The sequence below is a fragment of the Enhydra lutris genome, unplaced genomic scaffold, assembly GCF_002288905.1.
Source record: "Enhydra lutris kenyoni isolate GAN:26980312 unplaced genomic scaffold, ASM228890v2 scaffoldscaffold50, whole genome shotgun sequence".
Lineage (NCBI taxonomy): Eukaryota > Metazoa > Chordata > Mammalia > Carnivora > Mustelidae > Enhydra > Enhydra lutris.
Window position 1 is genome coordinate 197,605 of NW_019154134.1, and position 26,015 is coordinate 223,619.

Here is a 26,015-nt window from a genome sequence, read left to right on the forward strand (position 1 = left end):
GTAGATCTAACAATTACCTCAAATTTTTAAATCCGCTCTTTCTACCTGATCCTTCTCCAGTTATCTTCCCCAGACAAAACACTAAATGGTACCTCTCTTCATCTGGTTAGGAAAGTCTGAAACCCAGAGTCATTGTGCCATTTCTCCTATCCCTCATTCTTTCCATCAGCAAGTCCTGTAGGTTCTATTTCTGAAAGATCTCTTATTAATCACCTTTCTTCAATTTCCAAAACCACCAACCTAGTCCAAGCCCCAGTATCAGTCGCCTAATATCTGGTCTCTCATTCCCCGCCCCCCACCACCTCAATAACCCACTGCTCACAAAACAGCCAGAGTGATTGATGTTTTTTTTTAAAAGGAAATAAGATCTCATCACTCTCTCCCTTCAAACTACTCAATTGCTTCAGAATAAAATCCAAACACCCTAGCATGGCCTATAAGGCTGTGCATTACTGGGCCTCTGCCGGTCTTTCCCCCTTTAGCCCATACTCTTCTCTGTCTCCCCACTCACTCTGCTTCAGCCACTCCAGCCTCCTTTCTGTTTCCCCAACAGGCCAAGCCTCTTCCCACCGCAGAGCCTTCATGCCTGACACTTTCCCTCTTCTTCTGGAGTGCTCCTTCTCTCAGTACTTCACATGTCTGGCTTCTTTAACTCTTCACAGCAGCCTTCCCCATCTTCCCAGCCTAAAGGCCACGACCACAGGCACATTGCTTTGGTTTGATTTCTTCACAACACTGCATTAATTTGTGTATTTTCTGTTCCCCTGCTAGAGTGGGAGCTCCATAAAAGCAAGACCCATCTTTTTTTTTTTTTTTAAATAAGATTTTATTTGTTTGGGGAGCCTGGGTGGTTCAGTCAGACAAGATCTGCCTTCAGTTCAGGGCATGATCCCAGGGTCCTGGAATTGAACCCCACATCAGGCTTGCTACTCAGCGGGAAGGCTGCTTCTCCCTCTCCCTCTGACTTTTCCCTCTGCTTGTTCTCTGTCTCAAATAAATAAAATCTTAAAAAAAGATTTTATTTATTTGACACAGAGAGAGAGAGAGCGTGTGAGCGCACAAGCAGGGGGAGCAGCAGAGAGAGAGGGAGAAGCAGGCTCCACAGGGAGCCCAATTCGGGGCTGCAGGGCTCAATCCCAGGACCCTGGGATTATGACATGAGCCAAACACTTAACCAACTGAGCCACCCAGACAAACTTTACCCTGAAGATCTGACACCTAATTAGGTGCTCAATACATATTTGTTGAATGAATGAATGAAATAAACAATAATAGCTTTCTGGTTCCAAGATTTATTAACAGTGACACATCCTTTTTGGCCCCTCTTCACCCCAGCTCCCAACCCCAATCAACCTCCACCCTCTAGGTCTGCAGCATAGTCCCCAAATGTAGGAATTGGGGTTAGATAGACTTGGAGATCATTCAGCTTTCTGGCTTCCAAATCCTTTTTTTTTTCCTTAGTGCAGTAAAAACTATTCCTTTCAAACCCCAAACCTGTTACAGAACTCCTGCATATCGTATGTATAAAGCAGGAGTTCCCTCAACTTGTTGAGGGAAGTTATGTGGGGCTTACAGCTCTAAGAAACAGTTGGATGTTCCCTGGCTCCTTATTTCAGTGACTTCATGGTACATATAAGTGAGTGGAGGTTCAGTGAGGGGCCGTAGTCTGACCCTCTCTAGGCAGGAGAGTCCAGAGCCCTCAATCCTGTGCTCTTTCCATAGCACCACACTGGCTTCTGGAGCCTTTCCAGCCAGAGCAGAGGAGACTCCCGGCAGTGTCTGCCATGGTGAGAACTTGGGTCTTCTGGTTACCCTCCCCTTCAGACTACTCGTCTGAGGGTCATGTGAGGGGCTGGCTGGAGGGTGAACTGGAAGGTTGGGTGGGAAAACCAGGTGTTTGTGTCAGAAGGCCATTGGAGTTTGGGGACTGGGGGCTGGAGGGCTGCGGGGGGCTGCCCAGGCCTATGGCAGTCTCTCCTTTCCTCAGGATGAGGCTGCTAAGCTCCTGGAGCAGCTGCTTCTCTAGGGACCCATGTGCCTGGGGGCTGCTCTTTGAAGGGGGTCCAGGAGGGGGCTCAGGTGGCCTCTGCTCTGGGTCCAGGCCACCTGCCTTGGGGAAAGGGGGTTTGTCAAAGGACCTCTGGCTGATGAGAGGGGTCTCTGGGTTGGCTGTCTTTTCTCTCATTGTGGAGAAGGAGGTAGAGGTGTCCTTGGTCAGCTCAGGAAAGGCCCCCACTTCTTCATACACCGGCTCCTCATAGACAGGCTCCTCCAGTTCCTCCTGCTCCTCCACAGACCCCTGGGATGACTTCATTGGCTGGATGGGAATGGGGCAGCATGATGCAGGCACAGAGTTAGAGTTCCTGGGTTAGTAATTGTTAACATTTATTGAGCCCATCCTCTGGGCCAGATGCAGTAAAATACTTTTCATGTGTGCTATCAAACCAACTCTGTACAACGGGTTACACTGCAGGTGAGTGAAGCGAGGTACAGAGGGGTAAAGTAAGTTGCCCAAGATCACACAGTGAGTAAATGGAAGAACTGAGGCTTCAGCCCAGGTCTCTCTGGCTCCAAGATGTGTTCACTTAACCACTTTCCTTCTGTTTCTCAGAGCCTGTGACCACTTTCCCTTTTCCTTATCATATCCTCCCATGCCTCATTTTCCTCATTCCTTCTGGCCCCTCACAATACTCTCTCTCTGTCTCATGCACACACACACACACACACACACACGTGCACAAACACACAGAGATGGCCCTGCATCAAACAAATACAGAGGGCACATGGATTCAGGCAGCGCAGAGGAACACGGGGCCGAGGGGCACAAAGCTGAGACAGGTACAGTACTCACAAAGAACATGGACAAGGTCCTCCGGTTGTGAAGTCGCCTCTGGGCACAGGTGGGATGGGGATTAGGGGAGGGAGAGACACAGAGACACAGTGAGGTCTGGCAACAGAAGGCAAGGGTGGGGTGTGGGGACACAGAGAAGGCAGAGGCGGGCACCAGACAGGCAGGCACACCACTCCCACCTGCAGGGCAGCAAGGACACAGGCAGGATTCAGGAGGGCACAGCAGCAGGCCAGGGGGACCTCACCAGGGTCTGGTTGGCAGAGAGGAGGGTGGCCCCACTGTCATCTCCTCTGATGGGCAGCAAAGGCATGGTGCCAAACTTCTGACGGGCAAGGTCAGAGGAGGAATGGCGTCGTAAGACCACTGGCTGCTGGTCATCGTGCTGCAGGGAGAGTAAGGAGTTGGCACAGTGGGCATGGGACTACAGCTAGGACCTCTGACCTCACCCTCAGCTCTTTTCGTCCCCTCACCTGGGCTTTGAGGATGCTGGTGGTCCAGTCCCACATCTCATCCTCATTAGTGCAGGACAGGTATCTGGGGATGGTCAGAGGGGAATTAGCTGGAGAGGAGGGGTTGTAGCTATAGCAATGGAGAATAGAAAAAGTAGAGAGGAAGAGGACATGGTGCAGGGCTGGGCCAGGGGAGAAGCCAGGCCGAGAGGTACTCACAGCTGCATCTTCTCCAGTATCAGCGTGAAGCCCCACCTAAGAGCCAAAGGACAACAGAGATGGGCAATTAGAAAGGCCGGAAGAGGGGGGCACCTGGGCGGCTCAGTGGGCTAAAGCCTCTGCCTTCAGCTCAGGTCATGATACCAGGGTCCTGGGATAGAGCCCTGCATCGGGCTCTCTGTTTGGCGGGGAGCCTGACTCCTCCTTTGCCTCTCTGCCTACTTGTGATTTCTGTCTGTCAAGTAAATAAAATCTTAAAAAAAAAAAAAAAGAAAGAAAGAGAGAAAAAGAAATGCCGGAAGGGTGATGGCAGCAAGGTCCTAGAAATGTGGGCTGGGGAAGAAAACTCACGGTGTTGGAGGCTTAAACTTCTTTCGGATTCCCAGGTAGACTTTGGAACCTTCCAAGGGCCACTCTCGTTCTGGTTTAGAGCTCTGAGAACAAGAAGGCAGTCAGTGAGGTCAAGAGGTGAGAGAAGGATCACAATCAGTCAGGTCAAGAAATCATGGAAGCACTGGGGTTATGTGCTCACAGGATCACAGAGGTCAAAGAACCAGGGCAGCACTGAGACAGATAAGCACACAAGCTATGGAGCGAGAAGGTTGATGCAGGCATAGCTGCTCCTCAGGAGCTTCCAGCATCCATCCCCACTCCCCCCAGCACCTCACCTTCTTTTCCTTGAGCAGCAGCAAGCAGCGGCCACGCAGTAGAAAGAACCTCTCCTGGAAGCGGTTGCCCAGTAAGCGGGGTGGCTCCTCCCGACACCGCAACAGACCCACCCTCGGGCTCTCGCGCCGGATACCTGGGCACAAACAGATGATACTCGTAGGAGGGTCCTGGGGGAGAGGCCTGGGGGTGCTGGGCTGAAGGAGGAGGTTCACCTGTGAAGAGGCAGCCAGCCTGGGCCAGGGAGACTTTTCTCAAGAGCAAGGAGGCCGAGCAGGGCTCTGGCAGCTGGCACCATTGAAGGGCCTGCTCTAGGACCCTCTCCTTGGGGTGAAGTGGCCGCTCTGAGGAGTAAAGTAGGAGCAGGTATCAACCAGAATATCCATCCATGCCCTGGACCTCCAGCTCCTTTCCACCAGTCACTTTCGTGTGTCCATTCCACAGCCCAGCCACAGGTATTTATTTAAGAGCCAACTCTCTGCCAGGCATTGCTGGCCCTAGGGATATGATGGTTAGCATGGAACCCATGGCCTACCTTCACAAAACCCACAGCAAAGTGAGTGAGCAGACAGTATACAGGTAAGTAGACCAAAAAATTGCAAATAATTAAATGCTTTGAAAGAAACAATAAGAAGTTGAGAGAGAGGAGGAGGACAGCTACTGGGACAGAGTGATGACTGGGCAAGGTCTTGGAGAAGGGGGCATTTGAAGCTGAGATTGGGGCCTGGAGGAGGAGGAAGAACAAACCATGCTAAAATCAGGGGAAGAAGATTTCAGGGAGGACGCAGCTCCAGAATAAAGGCTCTTTGTCAAGAAAGATGTGTTTGAAAAACAGCTGGCATGGCTCGAGCACCGAGAATGAGTTATGTGAGATGAGGTCCAAGAAATAGGCAAGGGCCAGACAGTCGGGGTCTGTGGACCATAATAAGCAATTTGAATTCTATTTGAAGTTCAGTGGGAAGCCATTGGAAGGTAATGGCATGATCTGATTTATGTTTGAAATGCATGTTGACCACTGTGTGGAAAATGGAATGTCGGGAGGCAAGACGGGAATGCAGGCCAGCTATTCCTTTTCTGGGGTTAGTGGTTAATGTTGGGTGCAGAAAGCTAGTGGTGACTTCGGCCTGGCTGGTGGTAATGGTGGAAATGGGTAGAAGCAACAGATTCTAATAGAATCAGCAGGACTCGTTGGTTGGATTAGGTGGGAAGTTGAAGGAAAGGGAGGACACTCAAGTTTCTGGTCTTGATTACTGGGTGAATGGAGGGGCCACTGACTGAGTTAGGGAAAACTAGGAAATGGCCTAGGCTTTTTGTTAGGTGAAAGGTCTGGGAATTGAGTTCAGTCTCGCATGTTTAAAATTAGAGATGCTTGGGGGGCGCCTGCGTGGCTTAGTGGGTTAAGCCTCTGCCTTCGGCTCAGGTCATGATCTCAGGGTTCTGGGATCGAGCCCTGCATCGGGCTCTCTGCTTGGTGGGGAGCCTGCTCCCCCCCCACCGCCCCGCCTGCCTCTCTGCCTACTTGTGATCTCTTTCTCTGTCAAATAAATAAATAAAATCTTTAAAAAAATTAGAGATGCTTGGGGTGCCTGCGTGGCTCAGTCGGTTAGGCATCCAAGTCTTGATTTCAGCTCAGGTCATGATCCAGAGAATCCAGCTTATTAACAGCATTTAAAGCCACTGGAATGGATGAGTCATCCAAGGAGAAATGAAGATAGGGAAAGGAAAAGGTCTGGGGTTGAATTCTGGGTCCTTCCAATATTCGGAATGTAGGCAAAGGAGGAAGAAAAGCCTTCTTTGGAGAGGAAGGGAAACCAAGGACTTGTGGGGTCCCCACAAGTCAAGAAAAAAGAGAGTACTGAGAAAGAGGGAGTGGTCAACAGAGGGGAATGTCCCTGCACGTGCACAATGACAGTGTCACTGTATTTGGTAACCCAGAAAGCATTGGTAACTTTGACCCCCCATCACACATGCAAGCACACACGCATGGCAGGCTCACCGAGTTCCCCGTGCTCACGGATCTCAAATGTCACCCACAAGTCCATCCCAGCCTCTGTCCCCCGCATCTCCAATACCTGGTTGGTTAGCTCCTCGGCAGTCAGTGTTGGAGACACCTGGGTTCAGAGCAAGAGCAGAGGACCCATGCCGGTCAGTCCACTGACCCAGCACCCCCAATCCTCTCATCTCCCCTCCTGTCCCCTCAGGACTGACCTTTAGGGTGACACAGTTGTCTGGGAGCTGCTGTTCTATATAAACCTCCATGATGAGGTCTCCAGCCTGGGACAGCTGAGGGGAAGGCATAATGAAGTCAGGAGGACACAAAAGGATGCAAAAAATCAAGATCAGAGGACTCCCTATGTTGCCTCCTAAGCTCTTATCTCCACACACCCACCCCTGCCACCCTGGGCACAAAAGTCTCCTCCTACCCCTCATCTCTAGTGTGGCTCAGGCCCTTAAAAGGGAGAATCCCAGGAGAGGTAGAACCGCATCTTCAGGCTGTATGGGTACTTCCCCAGGCAGTGAAGCATATGCTTGGAAGGACAGGTCTAAGGTCAGACTCTCTGGGTTCCAACTCTGACACTCGATACAGTAGGACTTTGAATAAGGGACCCTCAAGGCCTCTGTTTCTTTATTTGAAAAAAAATGGTTTTGTCTGCCTCATGGAGTTGTGTGACGCTACAGCAAGATCACAGGTGCTTGGAAGATAAGTGCTTAGCTGTTTGCTATTGTATTTACTGCTGTTATGCTCACCACTTTGTCTACCTCAGCTAACTCTTCCCTGGATCTCTTACAGGCGGAACCCAAGTATGCTGCCATCATTTTGCAATGAAGGATCCTCATGGTGGAATAAACAGAGCCAATCCTAAACCAAACCCCTCTCCCCAAAGCACTCCCTTTCTTGGGTTTCCCCTCTGTCTCAGAAAGGTGAGGGCCAATGTCCAGCAGCAGAAGGGCACCTTCCTATCTTGATAGCCCCTTCCGTTCCACTCATGAGTCTAAGGGCAGGACAGGTTACCTGTACATCCTTCCAGGTGGTGATAAGACTGACCTCCAAGTCAATCTGAGCTACCTGGTCAGAATCAATCTGTGGAAGGGCCAAAAAGGAGCATGTGTATTGTGGGACAGGTAGGGGCGGGAGGGGGGAGGCCGGGGTGGCGGGGGACTGGGGGGTGAGGGGGCGGGGTGCTAGGAAAAGAGGGAAACAGGAAGAGTTTGTAAGACCAGAAGACCTGAATGAGAGCATTAGAGGCAAGAAGAGCTAAAAACCAAGGGGGCAAGGGCACTTGGAGTGAGGTTATGGGATAGAGGGGCCCAGGCCCCAGAATCCAGGAAAAAGGACTATAGTCGGGGGTAAGGAGAGCTTACATCAAAGACAGAGACGTAGCCGTCGATGAGTTCCTGCAGCACCCGCACCTCATGCTCCCCCCTCCCGTCCGTCTGGAACACACTGGGTGCAAACAGCAGGGCCAGGTTCCGCGTACACATCTGGTTTAGAGCGGCACACTTTTGTACCCTGCAGAGGGGTGCAACACGGGTCATAAGGGATGCAGCTTGAGCTCACCTGTTTGCCCATGCATCCATTCATTCAGGAAATCCTTAGAGTCAGTATGCTAAGTCCTGGGCTAAACACTTGGGATGCAGTTGAAAGACACAACACTGGCCTCAAGGAGATCCCAGTGTAAGGCAGAGACAGGTGAGGAATGGGTGATTATAACTCTGGTATGGGGCAGCAAGCTTTTTTTGGAAAGGGACATATAGTAAATATTTTAAGCTTGCGGGTCATACATTCTTTGGTCCAGTTCATCAGTTCCACTGTTGTAGAATGAGAGAGGCTACAGATACTGCATGAGTGAATGGGTGTGCCTTCACACTTTGTGTACAAGACTTTATTTATTTTAAGGATTTGTTTACTTATTTGAGAGAGAGAGCAAGCACACAGTGGGGAGGGGCGGAGGGAGATGAAGAGAGAGAGAATCTCAAGCAGACTCCCCCTTGAGCAGGGAGTCCAATGCAGGGCTCAATCTCACGACCCTGATATCATGACCTGAGCTGAAATCAAGAGTCAGATGCTTAACCGACAAAGTCACCCAGAAACTGTACAAAACTTTACTTAGAAAAACAGACAGTTGGATGGATACAGCCCATGCGCCATAGTTGGCCCATCCCTGTGATAGAGAGTAATCCATACAACACAGCCAGGGTTCACCTTGGAATCCCTTAAAGACCTGTCTCCCCAATAGGCTGATCAAGGTGGATCTGCATCTTATTGTTCTTTGTGTCTCCTACCTCCAGCCCTTTGCCTGGTATGAATAATAGAACAAAATAACATTGGTTGCTCACCATTTCTGAATGCTTACTACCTTCATGCCAGGAGATGTAGTAAGAATTTTATAAGGATTATCTCATTTAACTCCCATCATCTAGGAGGTGGATACTATTCATTACGCCATCTTCCTTTTATAAACGAGGAAACTGAGGCTCAGAGAGTGCAAATAACTTACCCAAAGTCACATGCTAGAATGGTGGAGCCAGAGTACAGCCTAGATCTGCTTGACCCCAAAGTCCACACTCAGAACCTTCGTGCTATGACACTTTCACTTAACTGTTTGCAGTCCACTTAACTGACACTTTCACTTAATGAATAAATGTGAGGTAGTGGGAGTAGGGTGGTGGAAGGAGTTGGACAGTGGTGATAAAGGGTCAGTGAGGAGCCTGCAGAGGGTCTGGCCATACTGACCGATAGAGATGCCCGATGAGGGTAGCAAGCGTGCGGCGGTTGACCTGGGGCAAGCAGCCAATTACTTCTTTGTATTTCTCCAGGCGCTGATTCTTCTGGGGTAGCTCTGGGATGGAGTCGGGGGGGGGGGGGCGGTGGAGAGGATCAGGGAAGGGAGCAAGGACGGAATTTTAGAGAAACAACCTCAGAATGGATGTCTCTCTGCCCCCTTCCCACCTTAACCTAAGCTGTGTCCCTGAGTGATCCTGGGGAGTGAGAATGAGGGAGGGGAGCAACGGGGAAGCAGGCTGCCAAATCCCACAAAACAGCCTCAGGGATTTGATGGGGGAGGGTGGAGTTCCAGGTCATCCCCTTGGTCGCCTGCCTGCAAGGAGTTCTTAGGGATCTTGGGAGTACCAGCAGCCTCCCTCCAGCGAGGCAACAGCCGTGCAGAGGTCACAGGGTCATCGAGCTCTCGAAAGAAGCGTTTGAGTGTATCAGTGACATCTTCCACAAAGTGCTCTCCTGGCCGGAGCTTCACTGACCGGGCATCCCGCCGGAATTCAGCCAGGAGCCGAAGGCTACGGGCACGGGCACCTCCTTTCCGGTATATGCCCTCCAGCTGGAGCCCTGAGAACAGCCAGCATCTCCACTCACCACTGAGCATCTCTGCTCACCACTGCCCAGAGACCCAACTACCCACCCAGTATCCAGTATCTGTGATCCTCCCACCCGCCACCGACATACTGTATCGTTATTGGGGTAAGGGGCCCAGAGAGGAGGAAGTCTGCCTCCAGGATCTTGATGCTCAAGACCCTGCTTAAGTCCTGCTCAGAAGGTTCTTCCCTAACCATGACATTCCACATAGCCTCCATCGCTCTCTGTCTCCTCACTGTTTTGATTTTGAGATAGCACTCCCAAATTACATTACAGTTGATCCTCCCTATTCACAAATTCCACATTGTGAATTCATCTACTTGCTAAAATTTATTGTAACCCCCAAATCAATACTCGGTGCACTTTTCCAGTCATTTGTGAACATGCGCCGAGTGGAAAAGAATTTGAGTTGCCTGTTGGATACATTCCCAGCTAAGCTCTCATATGGTAAACAAGTGTAGTTTTCATGGTATATATATAGAATCACGTTTTTTGCATTCTTCTGCTTTTTTTGGGTGGTTTCACTGTTTAAAATGGCCTCCAGGTGAAGTGCTGAAGGGCTGTGTAGTGTTGCTAAGCGCAGGAAGGCTGTGTGTGCCTTATGGAGAGAATATGTGAGTCAGATAAGCTTTGCCCCTGTGTGAGTTACACTGCTGCTGGCTGTGAGTTCAAAGTTAACAGATCACAAGTATATGTTAAATAAAGTGTCTTTAAACAGAAACACACTTCAAATGAGTTTTACGTGTTGATCACTTGATTAAAGGTGACCAGAGATTCCCAGGAACCTGACTCTGTATTTCCACTGGGGTAATGATTTAGGATTCACTAATTCAGTGTTTGCAGTAACTTCGTAGAGCAAAACTACCGTGAATAACAAGCACTGACTATATTTCTCTTACTTATCACCTATCTCTCGCACTAGTCCCTGAGCTTCCAGAACCTTCCCTCTTCACTGCTATATCTCCAGTGTCTGGCACACGGGAGCCGCTCAGTAAGCATCTGCTGAATGAAGAGCGGCAGTGTGGGTATGAACACCCATATTCTTCTTTTGAACATGAGGGAGACTGAGAGACGATGGGATCTAGGGAGTAGGGAAGTCACTGCCTGAGGCTACTGCCAAGGTATGGAGAATGTCTCTAGCCACCGACTCTCCAATCTCCATGCTATTTGTAGTTCATAGATGTGCCTTTTTTGCCCTTTACTGCCTTTCTTGGTTTTCTATGAATTTTCCTTCTCAAGAGTCCAGACTTCTAAAAAGGAGGTTTGCTAAGAAGCTAGATTCTACTTAGTCCTTCCTTGGGCAGGAGAAAAAAAGCAAAGGTCAAAAAGTCACAAAGAATTCTGGGAACCACTTTCAGAGCTGATCCTTTATGCCTGCATGGACTAATTCTGCTCAGACCTTCAAGTGTTTTGCTGCACAGCTTGGCTCTTGCCTTGTAGCTGCCCTCTCTTTGTTCTCTATGGCCCTCTAGTCCTATTTCAGTGCTCCTCTTCCTTCACACCCATGCCCCCACCAACAACTACCTTGGAACACTGACTAGCTGCCAGGTGCTGCACTAAAAGCTTTCCATATGTTATCTTACTATCACAACTATACTAGAAAATGAGGACTGTTAGTAGCCCCATTCTACAGATGGGGGAGCTGAGGCTCAGGCAGGTAAAGCAGCTTGCCAACAGAGATACAGTGGATTGCTGTTAGGCTGTAGTCTCTGGAGACAAAGCTCTTATAGGCAGACCACACCCTCTGGCTGTGCCCATGTCCCCCATCCCCTGCTGGCTCAGTATTGGCCAGTACCCACTCACCGTGCTGGGTGACAAAACTGATGCAGGCATCCACGATGATGGGGATGTCACCCCGGCTCATCTGCTGCTCCTGCAGCCCTGTGCCGCCCCCGCCAGCCGCCCCCTCAATGGCTGCGTTCCATGCTGAGAAATCCAGCCGTCCCTCCCCCTGCAGATACAGGGTCCTGAGACCCGAGATGCCTGAGTCAGAGCTAGCTCCAGAGGGTCTTTTAAACTAAGAGGCCCGGGATCGCAAGGACCAGACCTCCCAGAGCCACCAGCAGGGGGCAGCAACATTCAAACCAGACAGGGTCCCTGAAGGTGAATTTTTCTTTTCTTTTTTTTTTTTAAGGTTTTCCTTTTTAAAAAAAAAAAAAAAAAGATTTAATCTATTTATTTGAGAGAGAGGGAGAAAGAGAGCATGCACATGCGGGGGACGGGGGGCAGAGGGAGAGGGACAAACGGACTCCCTGTAGAGTACAGAGACCCCACGCATGGCTCAATTCCAGGACCCCAAGACCAAGACACAAGCTCAAGTCAGACTCCCAACCGACTGAACCACCCAGGTGCCCAGTAGGCAGGCAAATTTGAGGAAGTGGGCATGGTCCAGCAGACCAGGGTAGAGGGTTGGGGCTGGGCTCTTGAGAGAGGGATGTGGGGTCAAGGATAGGGGTTAACACTTACCTTCCTGTCTCCACCAGGACCAAATGCTCCTTCTTGTCTGGGGTGTCAGCTGCTGAAACCACACCTGGAGAAGAATCATCAGACATTATCATCAAAATTTCTTCATCATATTGACCAATAAGTCACTAAGTATTCAAGGTATCTTGATGCCAGACTAGGAGTCTTCAAAGAATGTTGCATTAAATCCTATAAGTTACATACTATTATCCCCATTTTACAGGTGACACATTAAAGCTCAGAGATGTTAAGTTTCTTATCTCTTTACTTGTTATAAAATAGCAAATCTAGGCTTGAACTCAGGTCTCTTGTCTCTAAAGCCCTCCGATATTATCCCACACTGTTCCTCTTTGAGGAAGAAGTGAAAGTATCCAGTCCCCTCTCCTAGTCCCCAACCAGCAAGCAACTCCAAGTAATACTAACAGTAACATTAATAACATATAATAATACTTATTAAACACTAATAAGATGCCTTCTGCCAAGCTCTTTGGTAAGTGTTTTAAATGCATTGCTTCATTTGAAACGTAACAACTCTTGTATCGTGCCCATTGTAAAGATGCGGAGACTAAGGCACAGAAAGGTTAAGTAACTTGTCCAAGGTCACATAGCTAGGAAGTGATGGAGATGGGGTTCTGTATCTGGGCAGTCTGACTCCAGAGCTTATGCCTGAATCCACTATGTTCTGCTCTTTTCCATAGGGACCCCAAACAGATGAAGGTTCACTGCCCGCTACTCCATGGCCACCTTTCATCCCCGTCCCCACCCCTGCTCACTGATTTCCTGTAGCCGCCGCAGATGCACCATGTCCTCAGGGGCTGGAGGGCCAGGGCCCGATGCTGGACACAGGAAGAGGAGATCACCACGAAGAAGTCCAAACCCTGACAGCCAGAGGCCAGGGGCCAAGGCTGAATGGGTGGGAGAGCGCAGCCACAGGCGGCCCAGCCGCAGCAGCCCGGGGCCCAACAGCTGGTGGCAGCTCAGCGGGGAGAACCACTGTGAGGCAAGAGGAGGACATGGGGAACAAAGAGGGTGAGGAAAGATACAAGATGTAGGGGAGAGAAATAAGAGTGACAAGGATAGGGAATAATACGAAGAGAAAGCAAAAGAAAGAGAGGAATGAAAAGGGATTGGAGAGAGCAGAAGAAAGACCCGAGGAGACAGGAGATGGATGGAGAAAGGAAAGAAATTCAGTTCAATTTAATTTGCTCCAGCGAACACAGGGCAGCCTCCTGCCCTTTGCAGGGTATCGGGGCCAGAAAGAATAGGGAGCCAAAATGCTATAACTGAAGAGTCACAATGCCCTGGGAAATCCCAGCATCCTAAGGGGCCGGGGAGGCTTCATAGAGAAACAAGGGTTTGAGGTGGTCCCAAAGGAGTGCTTTCCCAACCACGTGTGGGGAAGGAACACGGGGTTCTTCTTTTTGTTGTTATTGTTCAAAATTCCAATCTGTTACTAACCAGAACTTTCATTTAAAAAAAAAAAAAAAGAAGAAGAAAGAACTACTAGCAAAGTGAAATGAAAAGAGAAATGTAAAATATAAGCCCCCACTTTAAGAAATTAGATTCTACACCTAAAATCACTTTGTTCCATTGTTAAGAAAGATTCTGAACGCTCCCTCTCAAGTTCTGTTCTTATTCTGCCAGAGGCCATGACAAAGAATGAGCCAGTGTGGTGTCCCAGGCTACAGACTGCGCTTTGGGTAGCACGGCCTTGAAGGATGAGCTATGTTTTTGGAAAGTGCAGCTGACAATCAGAGGAGATAGCCTGGAGGCCATAAGGGCCATGACACAGCCCTGAAAGGACACACAGACCACTTCTTTGCTGGCAGGAGTTCTACTCCTCTAAGCAGAGTGGGGGAGGGTGGGGTCAGAGGCCAGAGAGCAGGTGAGCATTTCCCACAGAGGAGTGTCATGGGCTGCAGAGCGAACCAGGTAAGGCCAGGAGGAGGCCCTTGGGCTTTGGTAATGGGAAGTCACTAGGCACCCCGCAGTGTGGCCGCTCAGAAGTCTGGCAGAGGTGGTGCAGTGGCAGCCACAAGGGGCTAAGGAGGAAGTGCAATCCCACCAGGGTACACAGCCTTCTGCCAGGCTGTCAGGAGGGCGCCAGTGTGACGAGCTGACGGTAGAGCAGGGCTGAGAGAGAAACTGGGTAGGGATGGGAGCGACTGGCATCCTCATCACCCACAGATGGAGGGTCTGTGTGCGCCAGGCAGCAAGGGCCTCACATGTTACTTAATCCTCAACCCCAAGGGGCATGTCTTATATACCCACTCTATCCCTGTGGAAAAGCTCATGAGGCTGAGAGTTGAAGGACTCAGATCCCAGCATGTCTGATTCTAGGGTGTGAATGTTTAACTCCAGCGAGAGGGTTCAGGACAGAGAGACTGGCTTGCCTGGGAATGAAGATGCTGGGCATGTAAATGCAGCCTTCCCTCTGGACTGGGAGAACTTGGGGGAGGGGGAAGTAGGAGTTAGAGGCAGTCTTTCCCTGGGCGGAGGCCCTGCACAGTCAGGTTTGGACCATGACCTTTGGAGACAGAGGTCTGTTTTCGATCTTGGGCTCTGCTGCCTCCTAGCTCTGTGACCTTGACCAAGTGACTTCATAACCTCGGTGACTCTGTTTCCCTATATGTCAAATATTGATAATCCTTTCATCTGTGGGTTGCTGTGAGAGTTAAATGAGATATTGAGTGAGTAGAACCTCACACTGGTCCTAGCACAGCAGTTAATCTTAGTTGTCGGTAGACAGTGGTGGGAGTGGTTATAGGAACAAGAGAGGGCGAATGGGGGCAGCTGGGGACAGGAAAACCACGAACTGTCAGGGAGGGTTCTTAGCTGGCTCACCTTGCCCACAGCACTGGTCCAGGCCTCCAGACTGTCAGCTCCATCTGTGCCAAAATGCTGGATCCTTCCCCCAGTTAGGATGAGCTCAAAGGAAAAGGGGAATCTAGAGAGAAAGTGAGGTCAAGGAGGAGAAAGGGGACCAATACGGGGCTGGCAGGCTCAGGATCGGGAAGGCCAAAGTGGGGGTGCAGGGAGCGCTGGGTGCAGTTACCTGTCGAGGTCACCTGGGTCTGTGGGTGGGGGACTCACACCCAAACATACAACATCCTGGGGCTGGATGAGGCTGAGGGGTTCAGGGCTGCTTTCCGACGCAAACATTTCCAGAGCCACTCTCAGCACACACCATAGTCTGGGGGGAGCTAAGGAGGAGGCTGATGGTCAACAGGCAAAGCACCTCTGTCCCTACTGTCATAATTCCCATTTGCCAGACAATCATGCCATACCCTCTGCCTATGTATGACATCATGTGATCGTCACAATTCTATGAGGTAGGCATCACTTTCAATTCTCTTTTGCCCATGGGGAAACTCAACCACTTGAGTAGCTTGCCCAAAGCACACAAATAGGAGGTAGCAGAGCTGGGATTTGGCCCAGGCAGTCTGACTTCACAGCACGGGCTCTCAGCCTCTCACCCAATGCTGCCACTGAGTATGGTCCCCCTGTTACTCCCAGCACCCAGCCCATGCCAGGACATGGCCCTGCTTGCCCTTCCCAGCCCTCTGTGGTACACTCTTGCTCATCCCAGTTTCTGCCCCATCTCCTCCCACCCTCGGCTCCCCTCTCACCATCCCGGCCCCTGCGAGGAGGTGGGGGTCCAGCTTTGTTGCTGATGGGACCACAGTACAGGAAGCTGCTGTAAGTGGCGGGCACCACCACCTCATTGTATACACCAGGGGAAGGGTCTGCAAGGGGAAGAAGTTGTCAGTTCGGGGGATGGCCGAGCCCCCTGGAAAAAGGATCAGATTAAGGAAGACAGTGGGACCCGATTCCACTGGCAGCATGGCCAAGTCAAGCCCAGTGGAGCCGGACTCCTCACCTCCCACATTAGAAAAGAGGGTGGCAGGAAGTGAGACTCCAGCCCTTGCCCACTTCTTGTCCCCACCAGTGAGCCCACCAGCCAGTCAGCCCAAGGGTGGGGGCCTCTGAGCGTGGGCCATCCTATAAGTGTCTCAGACCCTCTGCCCTGACCACTGGAGGAAAGCCTCTTTAGATGACCACTTCTATGATCAGACTTCTCCCAGGGAGATGAGACCTCGCTTACGGATTCACCTTGTCAGGGGTAAACCAGCACTAACACCTCAAATGTCCAGATCCACCCCAGGCAGTGGCCACCACTGGGCATTGCATGACATCAGGAAATAGACCCTAGGGGATCTAGAAGTTTGGGAAACTGCCCAGACTGGGCTATTGTGATGGCCTGAGGAAGAGGATATTTGGGGCTTCCTGGAACAATCAAGGCACAGGTCAGGGCTGAGAATTCTTGGAATGTGAGAAAGGGGACCCTTGTGGGAATTACCTGGGAGCTGGAGACCGGGGAAGCTGCCATCAAGGGCTGCGGGGGACCAGGGCTCCTCACCCTCGGAGGCCTCAACACAGAGGAGCTGGGTCATGTTCTTCAGGAGGTTGGGTCCTGCCACAGCGGCACACAGTGCCTGCAGGGGGGAAGGGCCTCTGTCAGTGCCAAGACCCAACCTGAGAGCATGGGGACAGTCGTCCAGTCATCAAAAACAGCCCCTACCACCCCAAGTCTAGGCATTTCAACTTAGAGACTACCCTCCTCCCCATCAGCTCCTACCTGAAGAAGCTGACTATGATCTGGATACTGAGGGTGGGGCTTCCGGTAGAGACCCAGGCGGTACTTCCGAGAGATGAACTCTCCCCGGGGCCCTGGGCTTGTGTCTGGATGCAGCCCCTCGCCTAGGGGTAGTGCCCCTGCCCAGAAGCGGTTGGCACGATCATTTCCCAGGACAATGAACAACTGCAGGATGACAAGGGGCAGAGGCAAGTAAGAGGAACTCAAGGGTCTCAGACATTTCTGCCCCCAAGCTGGGCCCAAGGCCTTTTTGGGATGCTCTCCTTTCCTTTTCCCACTTTCTCCCTCTTCAGACTCCTCACCTGCACTATCTCATTACTCCAAACACTTGTGTCCAGCTTCAGGCTCTGTACCTTGGAGATCCCAGAACCCAGGGCCCGGTGCTGACCTGTTAGGGTATGGAGGGTATGTGGCACAGATGCTCAGAGCCCCCCGACCTAGCCCCCTCCCTCTCACTGTTTCAGCCAAAGGCCCCAGCCCTCACCTGCGCACTGCTTGCAGATGACCACCCCCAGGTTGACAGCAGCCCAGTCTGGGCGGGAGGCCCCACAGTCCGCACAGTGCCGGTTTGCCCGATTGGACCAGATTTTCTCAGCCACCTCGTAGTCAGACAGGGTCTCGGTTACTGCTTCCTGCAGAGCGGCCGCCCAGCTCTGCCGAGCCCCCCCCAGACTCGGCTGTGAAGCTGAGGGGCGGACAGCCAGTCTGTGGGCATGGAGACCCCTCCAACCTGTCCCATCCCACTGGCCATTCCTGCAGGAGCCACCACTGGCCACCGCTGGGCCAGTCTAGACCCTCCTGAGACCTTGACCCTGTTCACTGGACTCCTGTGAGAGCACACCCACTGACATCCTACTGAAGAGGCCTCAGTCCTCTGCCCGCCCTGTGCCGCCTGCTCAAGTCTCTCCCCCAGCCCTGCCTCCTGCCAGTCTGGGCCCCACCTGAAGCAGCGATGGGGGGTGAGCAGATCAAAGCTGCGGCTCTTGGTCTCCCGGACGCTGCAGCCTTGCAGTTCAATGAAGCAGATCCCGATGCCCAAAGAAAAGGCCTGGTGGGGATGGGGGAGAGGGTGTGGCATTGGAGCAGGGACAGTAAGGTGCCAGAATGGATTAGGCCAGGCTCCTTGGCCCTGGCCCGGCCCTTCTCACCTGCTCACTCTTGTACAGCGCCAGCTCTCCAGGGCTCAAAGCAGCAAAAACCTTGGCCTTGTGTCCTCGAAGCTCCAGCATGCCTGTGCGGAGGGGTCGGGGTGGCTGAGGGGGCCGGGGGTTGCCCAGGAGGCGCTGCTCCCTCAGGCAGGATTGCAGAGTGGAACACCATGTGTCCCGCTGGGCTGGTGGGGGACAGAGAGGCTGGTGAGCCAGCGGGCCGTGTCCTTACGCGGCCTTCCTGCCCCAACCCGGGGGGCACACAGCAGGCCCTGATTCTCACCCTCGCTCTCTGTGCGAAACACAAATACCCTCTGGCCGGTGATGACCTGGAACTTATTGTCCTTGCTGCTGCGGGTCATCTCGATGGCAGTGAGAGGGATCACCCCCTTGGGGAAGGGATCCTGCAGAGACAGTCCAGGGGCACAGAGGGACAGAAACTCAGCCATGTGTGCTGACCTGGGAGCCGGCACCAACTTTTTTAATGAGGTCAGTACTCATGTCACAGGCAGTGGGGTATGGCCGCTAGGCGAGCTACTTTAGATGCTGACATCAGTCATATGGTGACACCCCCCACCACGGGCTTCCCATCCTCCAGTCCTCAGCCCCCACCCTTTCCCCAGCCTCGACCCAGCCTCTCGCCAGATCCTGACCTTGTCACTGCCAAAGTACATGAGACTCCTTCCATTGAACTGCACAAAGCGCCTCTGGAAAACGTAGTTTCTGGGGATAGGAGGGGCCCAGATGAGTGAGCAGGGGAGGCTGTATCCTGGGGGACTCCTAGGGTCTGGGAGTTCTGGAGACCTGACCCCCACCCCACCCCAGCCTCATCCTTCCCTCTCCTCCCTCCCCTCCCTCCTTTTCCCTCCCTAGCAGCCCACCCCTGAGGGGAGAGCTTGTCTAGCCAGCCACTGAGAAGGGGTGAGGGGCGGTCTGCGGTGGAGGAGAAGCTGGCATAGGGTGAAATGAGGTCATCGTTGGTTTCCACATCCAGGGTGGGCAGTGAGAGGGTGGAATCCCCAGGCAGCTCAAGGCTGGCATAGCCTGCGTCCTCCCGTGCCTCCAGATCCTGCCGGCTAAGCCTTAATGTGGGGCAAGACAGAGAAACACACGTTAGACCCAGTTCCCTGGCCATCCTCACCTGCGGTGCTTCGTACGATGCCTGGCAGGTCCTGGAAATAGGGAGTTTGGGAACACAAAAGATTAGCCTAGAGTTTCTTCCCTGAGCACACTTAGATTTTTGGTTAGAGCAATTTCAGTCCCTCTCCTCTGCCATTAGTGTTACTTGGTAGAAAAGGTGGGGAAGGGCTGCATATCTTGCTCTCTGTCACAGATGCTGGTATCTGATCGAGAAGTCTTCTCAGTCCTTTCTCCAAAAAGGGATTGACCTTCCCTCCCTGGACCAAGTCCTGGTCGGTTCTCAGTAGGGTGACCTGACTGGTCACTTGCTTCCCCTCAGGGCCTCCCTCCAACACCCGTTTTTCTACCAACCCCAGAATGCTCTTTTAAAAATGCAAGTGAGGGGCGCCTGGGTGGCTCAGTTGGTTGAGCGACTGCCTTCAGCTCAGGTCATGATCCTGGAGTCCCGGGATCGAGTCCCGCATCGGGCTCCCAGCTCACAGGGAGTCTGCTTCTCCTTCTGACCTTCTCCTCGCTCATGCCCTCTCTCACTGTCTCTCTCTCAAATAAATAAATAAAAATATTTAAAAATAAAAATAAATAAAAATAAAAATGCAAGTGAGATCATTTCACTCCCTCCTGCATGAAATCCTGCAATAAATTCCCATTTGCAATTAGGATAAATCCAAGTTCCTCACCACAGGCTGCAAAATCTTATACAATGAGACCCTCGGCCAATCCCCTGCCCTTTTCTTGCATCATCCTCGCCGTTGCTTTCTACCGTTCAGCCACATTCTCTTCTCTTTCAGAATCTTTGCACATGCGGCTGCCTCTGCCTAGAACATGCTTCCCCAGTCTGCTTTTCCCCATCTTTTAGGTCTTTGTTTACACCATCTTCCCAGAAAGTCCTCTATTATTCTCTGTCACTTTCCAGTAGTCTTTACCTCAGTAGCACAAAATCACTTGCAAAACCTTAAAATACGGGTATGTGGGCCCCCTACTAGACCCCTGAGTTTGATCTTCTGGGAGTGGGGCCCAGGCATCTCTAGTTCTGAAAGTTCCCCCAGCTATAGCACAGCTAAGGTTGAGAACCACCTCTCTACCCTCTTTGTTTTCTACTTCACTGAGAAATTGAAGCAATCAGACAAGAACCCCACAGACTCCCAGTGCCTCACCTACCAAGTTTCACACATACTTTGCATTCCTTCTGCCACCATCATAAACATCCCTGTCTGAAGCCAGTCCCTCCTCTGAGCACTGTCCTCTCACCTATGCAAGGACATTGCTCCAGACTTTCTCCCCTTTCTCTCCCCTACAGCAGCTAATTTTCCCTCCCTCCCAGATCCCTCTCTCCCACTCCACCTATAAACATACATAACAGTCCATCCTACAAAAATCATTTCCTGGCTCCATTTCCACTATCGACAACCACTCAACTCTCTGCCCTTCTCTGCAGAAAAACTCCTCAAAAATGTTGTTTATACATTCCAACTTCTTCTGTTACCTCCTGAGACCATTCTGAGGCAGCTTTCACCTCTACCCCCTATTAAGGTCCTCAGTGACCTCCATGTTGTCAATGCCAGAGGCCAATTCTCAGTCCTCATCTTCCTTGATCTCAGCAGGATTTGATACCACTGACCTCCCCCTCTTCCTTTCTTCCCTTAGCTCCTAGGATGCCACATTCTCCCAGTCTTCCTTTTCCTTCACCAGCCATTCCTTTTCAGTCTGTTTTGCTGGTTCTTCCTCTTCTCCCAAACCTCTTGATACTGGAGTGTGCCAGGACTCTGATCTTGGCCCTCTGCTCTAGCGACACGCACTCACAGCTACATACACTGACCGAGAGGCTGACAACCCACAAATTTAGATCTCCAGTTCAGACCTCTCCCCTGAACTCCAGACTTGGATATCCAATGGCCTATTTGTTATCTCTTCTCAGGCTTGTAACATATACCTCAAATTCAGCATGCCCAAAATGGAAGTCCTGATCTCCCCCCAACCCCCAGCTTCATACACCGTCTTCCCCATTTCAGAGCAGAGCAATTCCAGGAACTTTCAGTTGCTCAAATGGCGCTATCCAACAGAACTCAATGTGAGAACCACACACGTGATTTTCGATTTTCTAGCAGCCACATTAAAAAATAAAAAGAAACAAGTGAAACTAATTGTAATAATATATTTTATTTAATCCAACATATCCAAAATATTAAAATTTTATTATATCATCTGTATAAAAAGTAAGATAATTTATGTCTACTTCTGTTACACACACCCAGTATTGCTTTGTTCATACTAAGTCTCTGAAATTTGGTAGTTGTAGAGTTCCAATGCATCTGACTCCAGACTAGCCGTATTTCATGTATTTAGTAATCACATGTGGCTAGTGGCTACCACACTGGACAGGGTAAGCTCAGTCTGAAACCTCTGAAGTCATTCTTGACTGCTCTTTTTCCTCACACCCCAACTTCTTAGGACAGTTTGCCTTCAAAATATAACCCAAATCTAGCCACTTCTCACCATCTTCACTACCGTGACACTCGCTGGAAGTGTCTCACCTAGATTACGGGAGCCACCTCCTCACTTGGTCTCTCTGCTTCTGCTTTTGCCCCCTACAGACCATTCCCAACACAGTGACCAGAGGGGTTCTTAAAATGTAAGGCAAAACCCTCCCAAAGGCTTCCCTTTCACTTTGAGTCAAAGCGAAAGTCCTTACAAGGTCCTACCTGATCTGGCCCCTTTGACCTCTGTGTCGTCATCTCCCAGTCTTCCTGCTCTGGCCACTCTGACCCAGCCCTGCTGGCTTTGTCACCACTCTTGGGCCCCCCTGAAAGTCTCTATTCTGGCCACTGCCCCCTGCCTTGGGACACTTTTCTCCGGATACTGTCACAACTAACTCTTTCACCCCCTTCATTTTGCTCAAATCACAATCTGGCAATTCTTTTTTTTTTTTTTTTTTTAAGATTTTATTTATTTATTTGACAGAGAGAGAGATCACAAGTAGGCAGAGAGGCAGACAGAGAGAGAGGGGGAAGCAGGCTCTGAGCAGACAGCCCGATGCGGGGCTTGATCCCAGAACACAGAGATTGTGACCTGAGCTAAGGCAGAGACTTAACCCACTGAGCCACCCAGGCACCCATACTCTGGCAATTCTTAATGAAAAACTGCAGGGTGTATCCCCTTCAGTCTATCCCGGCCTTCTTACCCAGCTATATTTTTTTCCATGGCATTCACCATCTTTTAACATATGAAATAACTTACTTATTGTATCTATTGTTACTTGACTATCTGCCCACAGGGGCTGGGATTTCTGATCTATCCCAAGTATCTACAATATCTGGCATGCAGTACGTGCTCAGTAAAGATGCCTTAAGTAAAAGCATGAAGGGGTACCTGGGTGGCTCAGTCATTGAGCATCTGCCTTTGGCACAGGACATGATCCTGGGGTCCTGGGATTGAACCGCATTAGGCTCCCTGCTCTATGGGAGGCCTACTTCTCCCTCTCTCACCACTTCCTACTGTGTTCCCTCTCACTGTCTCTCCATCAAATAAATAAATAAAATCTTAAAAAACAAAAACAAAAATATAACAACGAAAGCATGAAAAGCACTTCTCCCTATTTTAAGTCACATATCCATTTGTCTGCTTGCCTCCTTTCCTGTCTGGCCCACTGAATCATAAGCTGCCTGAGGAGGAGACTGGGTCTTTCCTAATCCTGCTGTATCTAGAGTACCCGGCTGGCACCCAGTGGACACTGAACACACACTTAATGAATAATGGGTACACAGCCACCGCCAACTGCTCCTCAAGCATCCCTCTTCCTGCCATCACCACCCTACTGACCACTCACCTTTGTTCAGCCCTGTCCTGACAGACACCTCTGCCTTCTCTCCTGTCCGCGGGCCCTGGGGCTCCCACAGGCTGGACACCATAATACAGGCAACCAGGGTCCATGATGTGTACTGGCAGGGAGAGGAATGGGGGAGACAGGGAAGAGGTCAGATGGGGAGTGTCTGCAGTCCTGAAGGGCCTTGTTCCTCTCCCCCCAATCCATGCTAACCCACCTACCTGTGCCTGCTGTGGGCCTGAGGGCAGGGGTAGGGGCAGCTGCCTGGGAGCTATCTGGGGCCCTGAGGGAAGAGGTTTAGTGATCATTAAGGGAGAGAGGAGACAGGACTAGCCCTCATGTCCTGCTCCTCCCAGCCCCCACCCAGCACTGGCTCCCAAGGGAGCCAACCCCACTCACATGTCCTGAGCTGTCTGGGCCCCGCCTCTTAAGTCCAGGCCAAAGTAGATGGCGTTGGGCATCATCTCCATAGCATTCAAGGCTGAAATTTGCTCGGAGGAGGAGGTGGGGAGAAGTGGGGACTTGGGGCTGGACTCTGGGCTCCTGGACACTTCGGGTCTCCAGAGGGCTGGGCTCACTCCAGCCCTTTGGGTGGCAGTAGGGCCACTAAGCCCACCAAATACCGTCCTCGGCTTAGGCACAGGCTTGGGGGGCTGGGCTTGGGGCGCTAGGCTAGGGGATGGCTCCATGGCACTGTCCGACTGGGGACCCAGGGAGCCCTCTGCAGCACCTGCCTGCAGCAGGCGCAGAATGCGTTTCCGGTGCCCTGTGGCGCTGATGCCCAACTGCCTCAGCTCGTCGTGGCCCAGGCCCCGGGCTGCACCCGCCGTGGCCAGGCCATGCCGCCGGAACGTGTCTGCATACTGCTCCAGGTGCACCGTGGCCAGCCACACAGCGATGTCCAGGTCCTGAGGGGCAGCCATGGGGGCTCAAGCCATTGCTGGGGGGAGCGGCAGGGTGAAGGGACGGCTCAGGCTGAGATTCCCCCTCCCTGTCCCAAAGTCTGAGGTCTGGATGGGGGTAGGTACCAGACTTCAGTCTTCCTCCAAAGAAAAATGACCAGTGGCCGGCAATCTGGAGGAAGAGCCATCCCAGAACATCAGAAGGGGCTTTCTTACTATAGAAGTCCTTCATTTGCAGGTGAGGACACTGAGGCCCAGAGAAGGGAAGAGGCTTGCCCCAGGCTCACAAGGAGCTGGTGGAAGTGTTGACCCCCAAGCTCCTGCCCCACCTAGGTCTGCCTCCGCTTGCCTGCACACTCAACCGCGTAAGCACAGGGCAAGAGGAGAGAAGCCCGCAGGGACAAAATGAAGTGGGACGGTGGGGAGGAGGGGCCCCATGATGTGGTATAAGTGGGGACAGGGGCAGCTGTAGCATAGCAGAAGGAAGGAGGGAGGAGGTGCAGCTCCCACTCCCCCTGGTTTCCAGAACCGAGGTCCAGGCTCTTGGCCATCCTAAACCTGGTCATTCCCAGTTCCTCCTCCCCTTCCACCTATTGTCTCTGCTCAGACTTCCTTCCTGTCCCTCCGGCCCTGGCCGCCCCCACATCCTGTCTGCCTTGGTCAGGCTGCCCAGAGAGCCCTAAGTCCCCCAGCAAGTAGGGACCTGGCCCGAGGCAGAGACCACTTGGAGTGAGGCTAGGGTGGGGAATCGGGTCAGAGAGAGGCAGACAGGAAGCCAGGGGTACTCCAGGGTCTTCCCTCTCCACCAACCTGCAGCATGTTCACACATGTGTATGCACATGTGAGCACCCTCCTGTAGGGACTCAGAAGTGCGAAATGACATCCCTCTGCCCCTGCTTTCTCCAAGTCTTCCTCTCCAGAACCTTCCCATTCCCTGCACCTGCCCTTGAGCTCAGGTCTCTGAGGCTCTGTCCCATTCTGCCAAACTGCCCCTGACCCTGGTCTATTCTCTGGACTCGACTCAAATTCTGTCTCCCTGAAGTGTTCTCTCTGCCTGTTCCTGTCTCTACAGCACTACATCAGTCCCCACCTCTACCTAAATCCATCTTCGCTCCTCTCCTTCTTTTGCTATCATTAAGCCTCTCCTTGCCTCAGTCTCCAATTGTAACTAGACCTTTAGATGTACATGAATCCAGACTTCTGTCTCTCCGCCTCTGCCTGTTAGGCTCCCTCCCTGTTGCTCTCTGTGGGGTCCTGACTAGGACGGCCTGTCGCCCCAGCATCAGTTCTGGCCTCTCTGCCTCTCCGCGGTCAGGCCCCATCCCCAAGCTTGTTAGGGCCTGACTCAGAGCCCAGTTTCCCAGTGACTCAGACCCATCCGAGGGCACGGGACCTGGAACCGAGAGGTGTGCCGGGGCAGCAGTGGCGGGGGCGGGCCGGGCAGCACGGGGCTGTGCGGGCTGAGACAGGGGAGGGGGCAAGGAGGGAGGGGGCAGAGGCCGGGCCACCGGAGGGAGGGGCGGGTCGCGGCGGGGAGGGGGCAGGGGAGGGCCGCCGGCGCGGAGGGAGCCCTCGAGGAGGGGACGGGGAGGAGTCTGGGAAGCAGGGGCCCGTGGACGCGGGGGTCCTCACCTCACTACGCGGCCGCCGTCCGCTCCCAGTGCCTGTTGCGCCGTCCGAGTCTCGGGCCGCGCCGCGCCGGCCCCGCCTCCCCTCAGCCCTCCCCCGACGGGCCGGGCCCCGCCCCGCCGACCGGTTCCCTCCCCGGGCTGCCCACCGCTCCTTGTGCAAGCGCCGGCCTTCAAAATGTCCGGGCTCCTTACCCAACCGCGGCGCTTATCTCGGGGCCTGGCCAGCTCTATCCTCTCAGGGGCCGAGAAAGGGACCGGAACAGAGCTGGAGGCCAAGACAGACTTAGAGACAGGGACAAAGGGGCAGAGCCCAGAATGGAGGTGGGACAGGGGTAGAACCAGCGCAAAAAAGAGGGCGCTGTGTGGAGCACGGCTTTGCATCCCATCTGCTGTTCCCTCCCCGTCGTGCCAAAAGAGGAGGCCGAGGGGTTGGCCCTAAGACCCCAGAGTGGCAGGCCGTCTACCACGCCCAGCACGGTGGCTGGACCCTGGCACCCTGTTAATGGGAGGACGGGAGCAAGCATCCAGAAGTTTCGGAGAGCCATAGCCTTCCAAGCTGGGAACCCCTTGGGGGGATAGGGGCAGATGCCCAGCCGAGGAGTCCCCATCCGCTTCTCCCTCCCCAGGGGCCATGCCTAAGTCTCTTCTCGGAGGTGAACGGCAGCAAGGCCACACTCCTACTCCCAAACCAGGGCTTG

The 26,015-nt window shown here is 52.4% G+C and overlaps 1 protein-coding gene across 1 annotated transcript; it reads right to left on the reverse strand.

Moving 5' to 3' along the window:
• Positions 1-1,278: 1,278 nt before the first annotated feature.
• Positions 1,279-25,340, reverse strand: LOC111156922 (ArfGAP with RhoGAP domain, ankyrin repeat and PH domain 3). Its single transcript, XM_022518065.1, is given in 34 exon segments — positions 1,279-2,317; positions 2,852-2,890; positions 3,096-3,233; positions 3,322-3,385; positions 3,520-3,555; positions 3,871-3,953; positions 4,188-4,321; positions 4,401-4,529; positions 6,182-6,296; positions 6,394-6,468; positions 7,199-7,267; positions 7,549-7,696; positions 8,921-9,026; positions 9,317-9,529; positions 11,360-11,523; positions 12,023-12,086; positions 12,793-13,012; positions 14,864-14,966; positions 15,075-15,222; positions 15,649-15,765; positions 16,380-16,515; positions 16,659-16,841; positions 16,979-17,064; positions 17,161-17,344; positions 17,346-17,361; positions 17,618-17,724; positions 17,825-18,009; positions 18,108-18,228; positions 18,478-18,547; positions 18,706-18,906; positions 22,788-22,899; positions 23,006-23,067; positions 23,184-23,724; positions 25,319-25,340. Coding segments are annotated over 33 exon segments (4,629 nt in total). The 5' UTR covers positions 23,708-23,724; positions 25,319-25,340; the 3' UTR covers positions 1,279-1,840.
• Between the last annotated feature and the right edge of the window lie 675 nt (positions 25,341-26,015).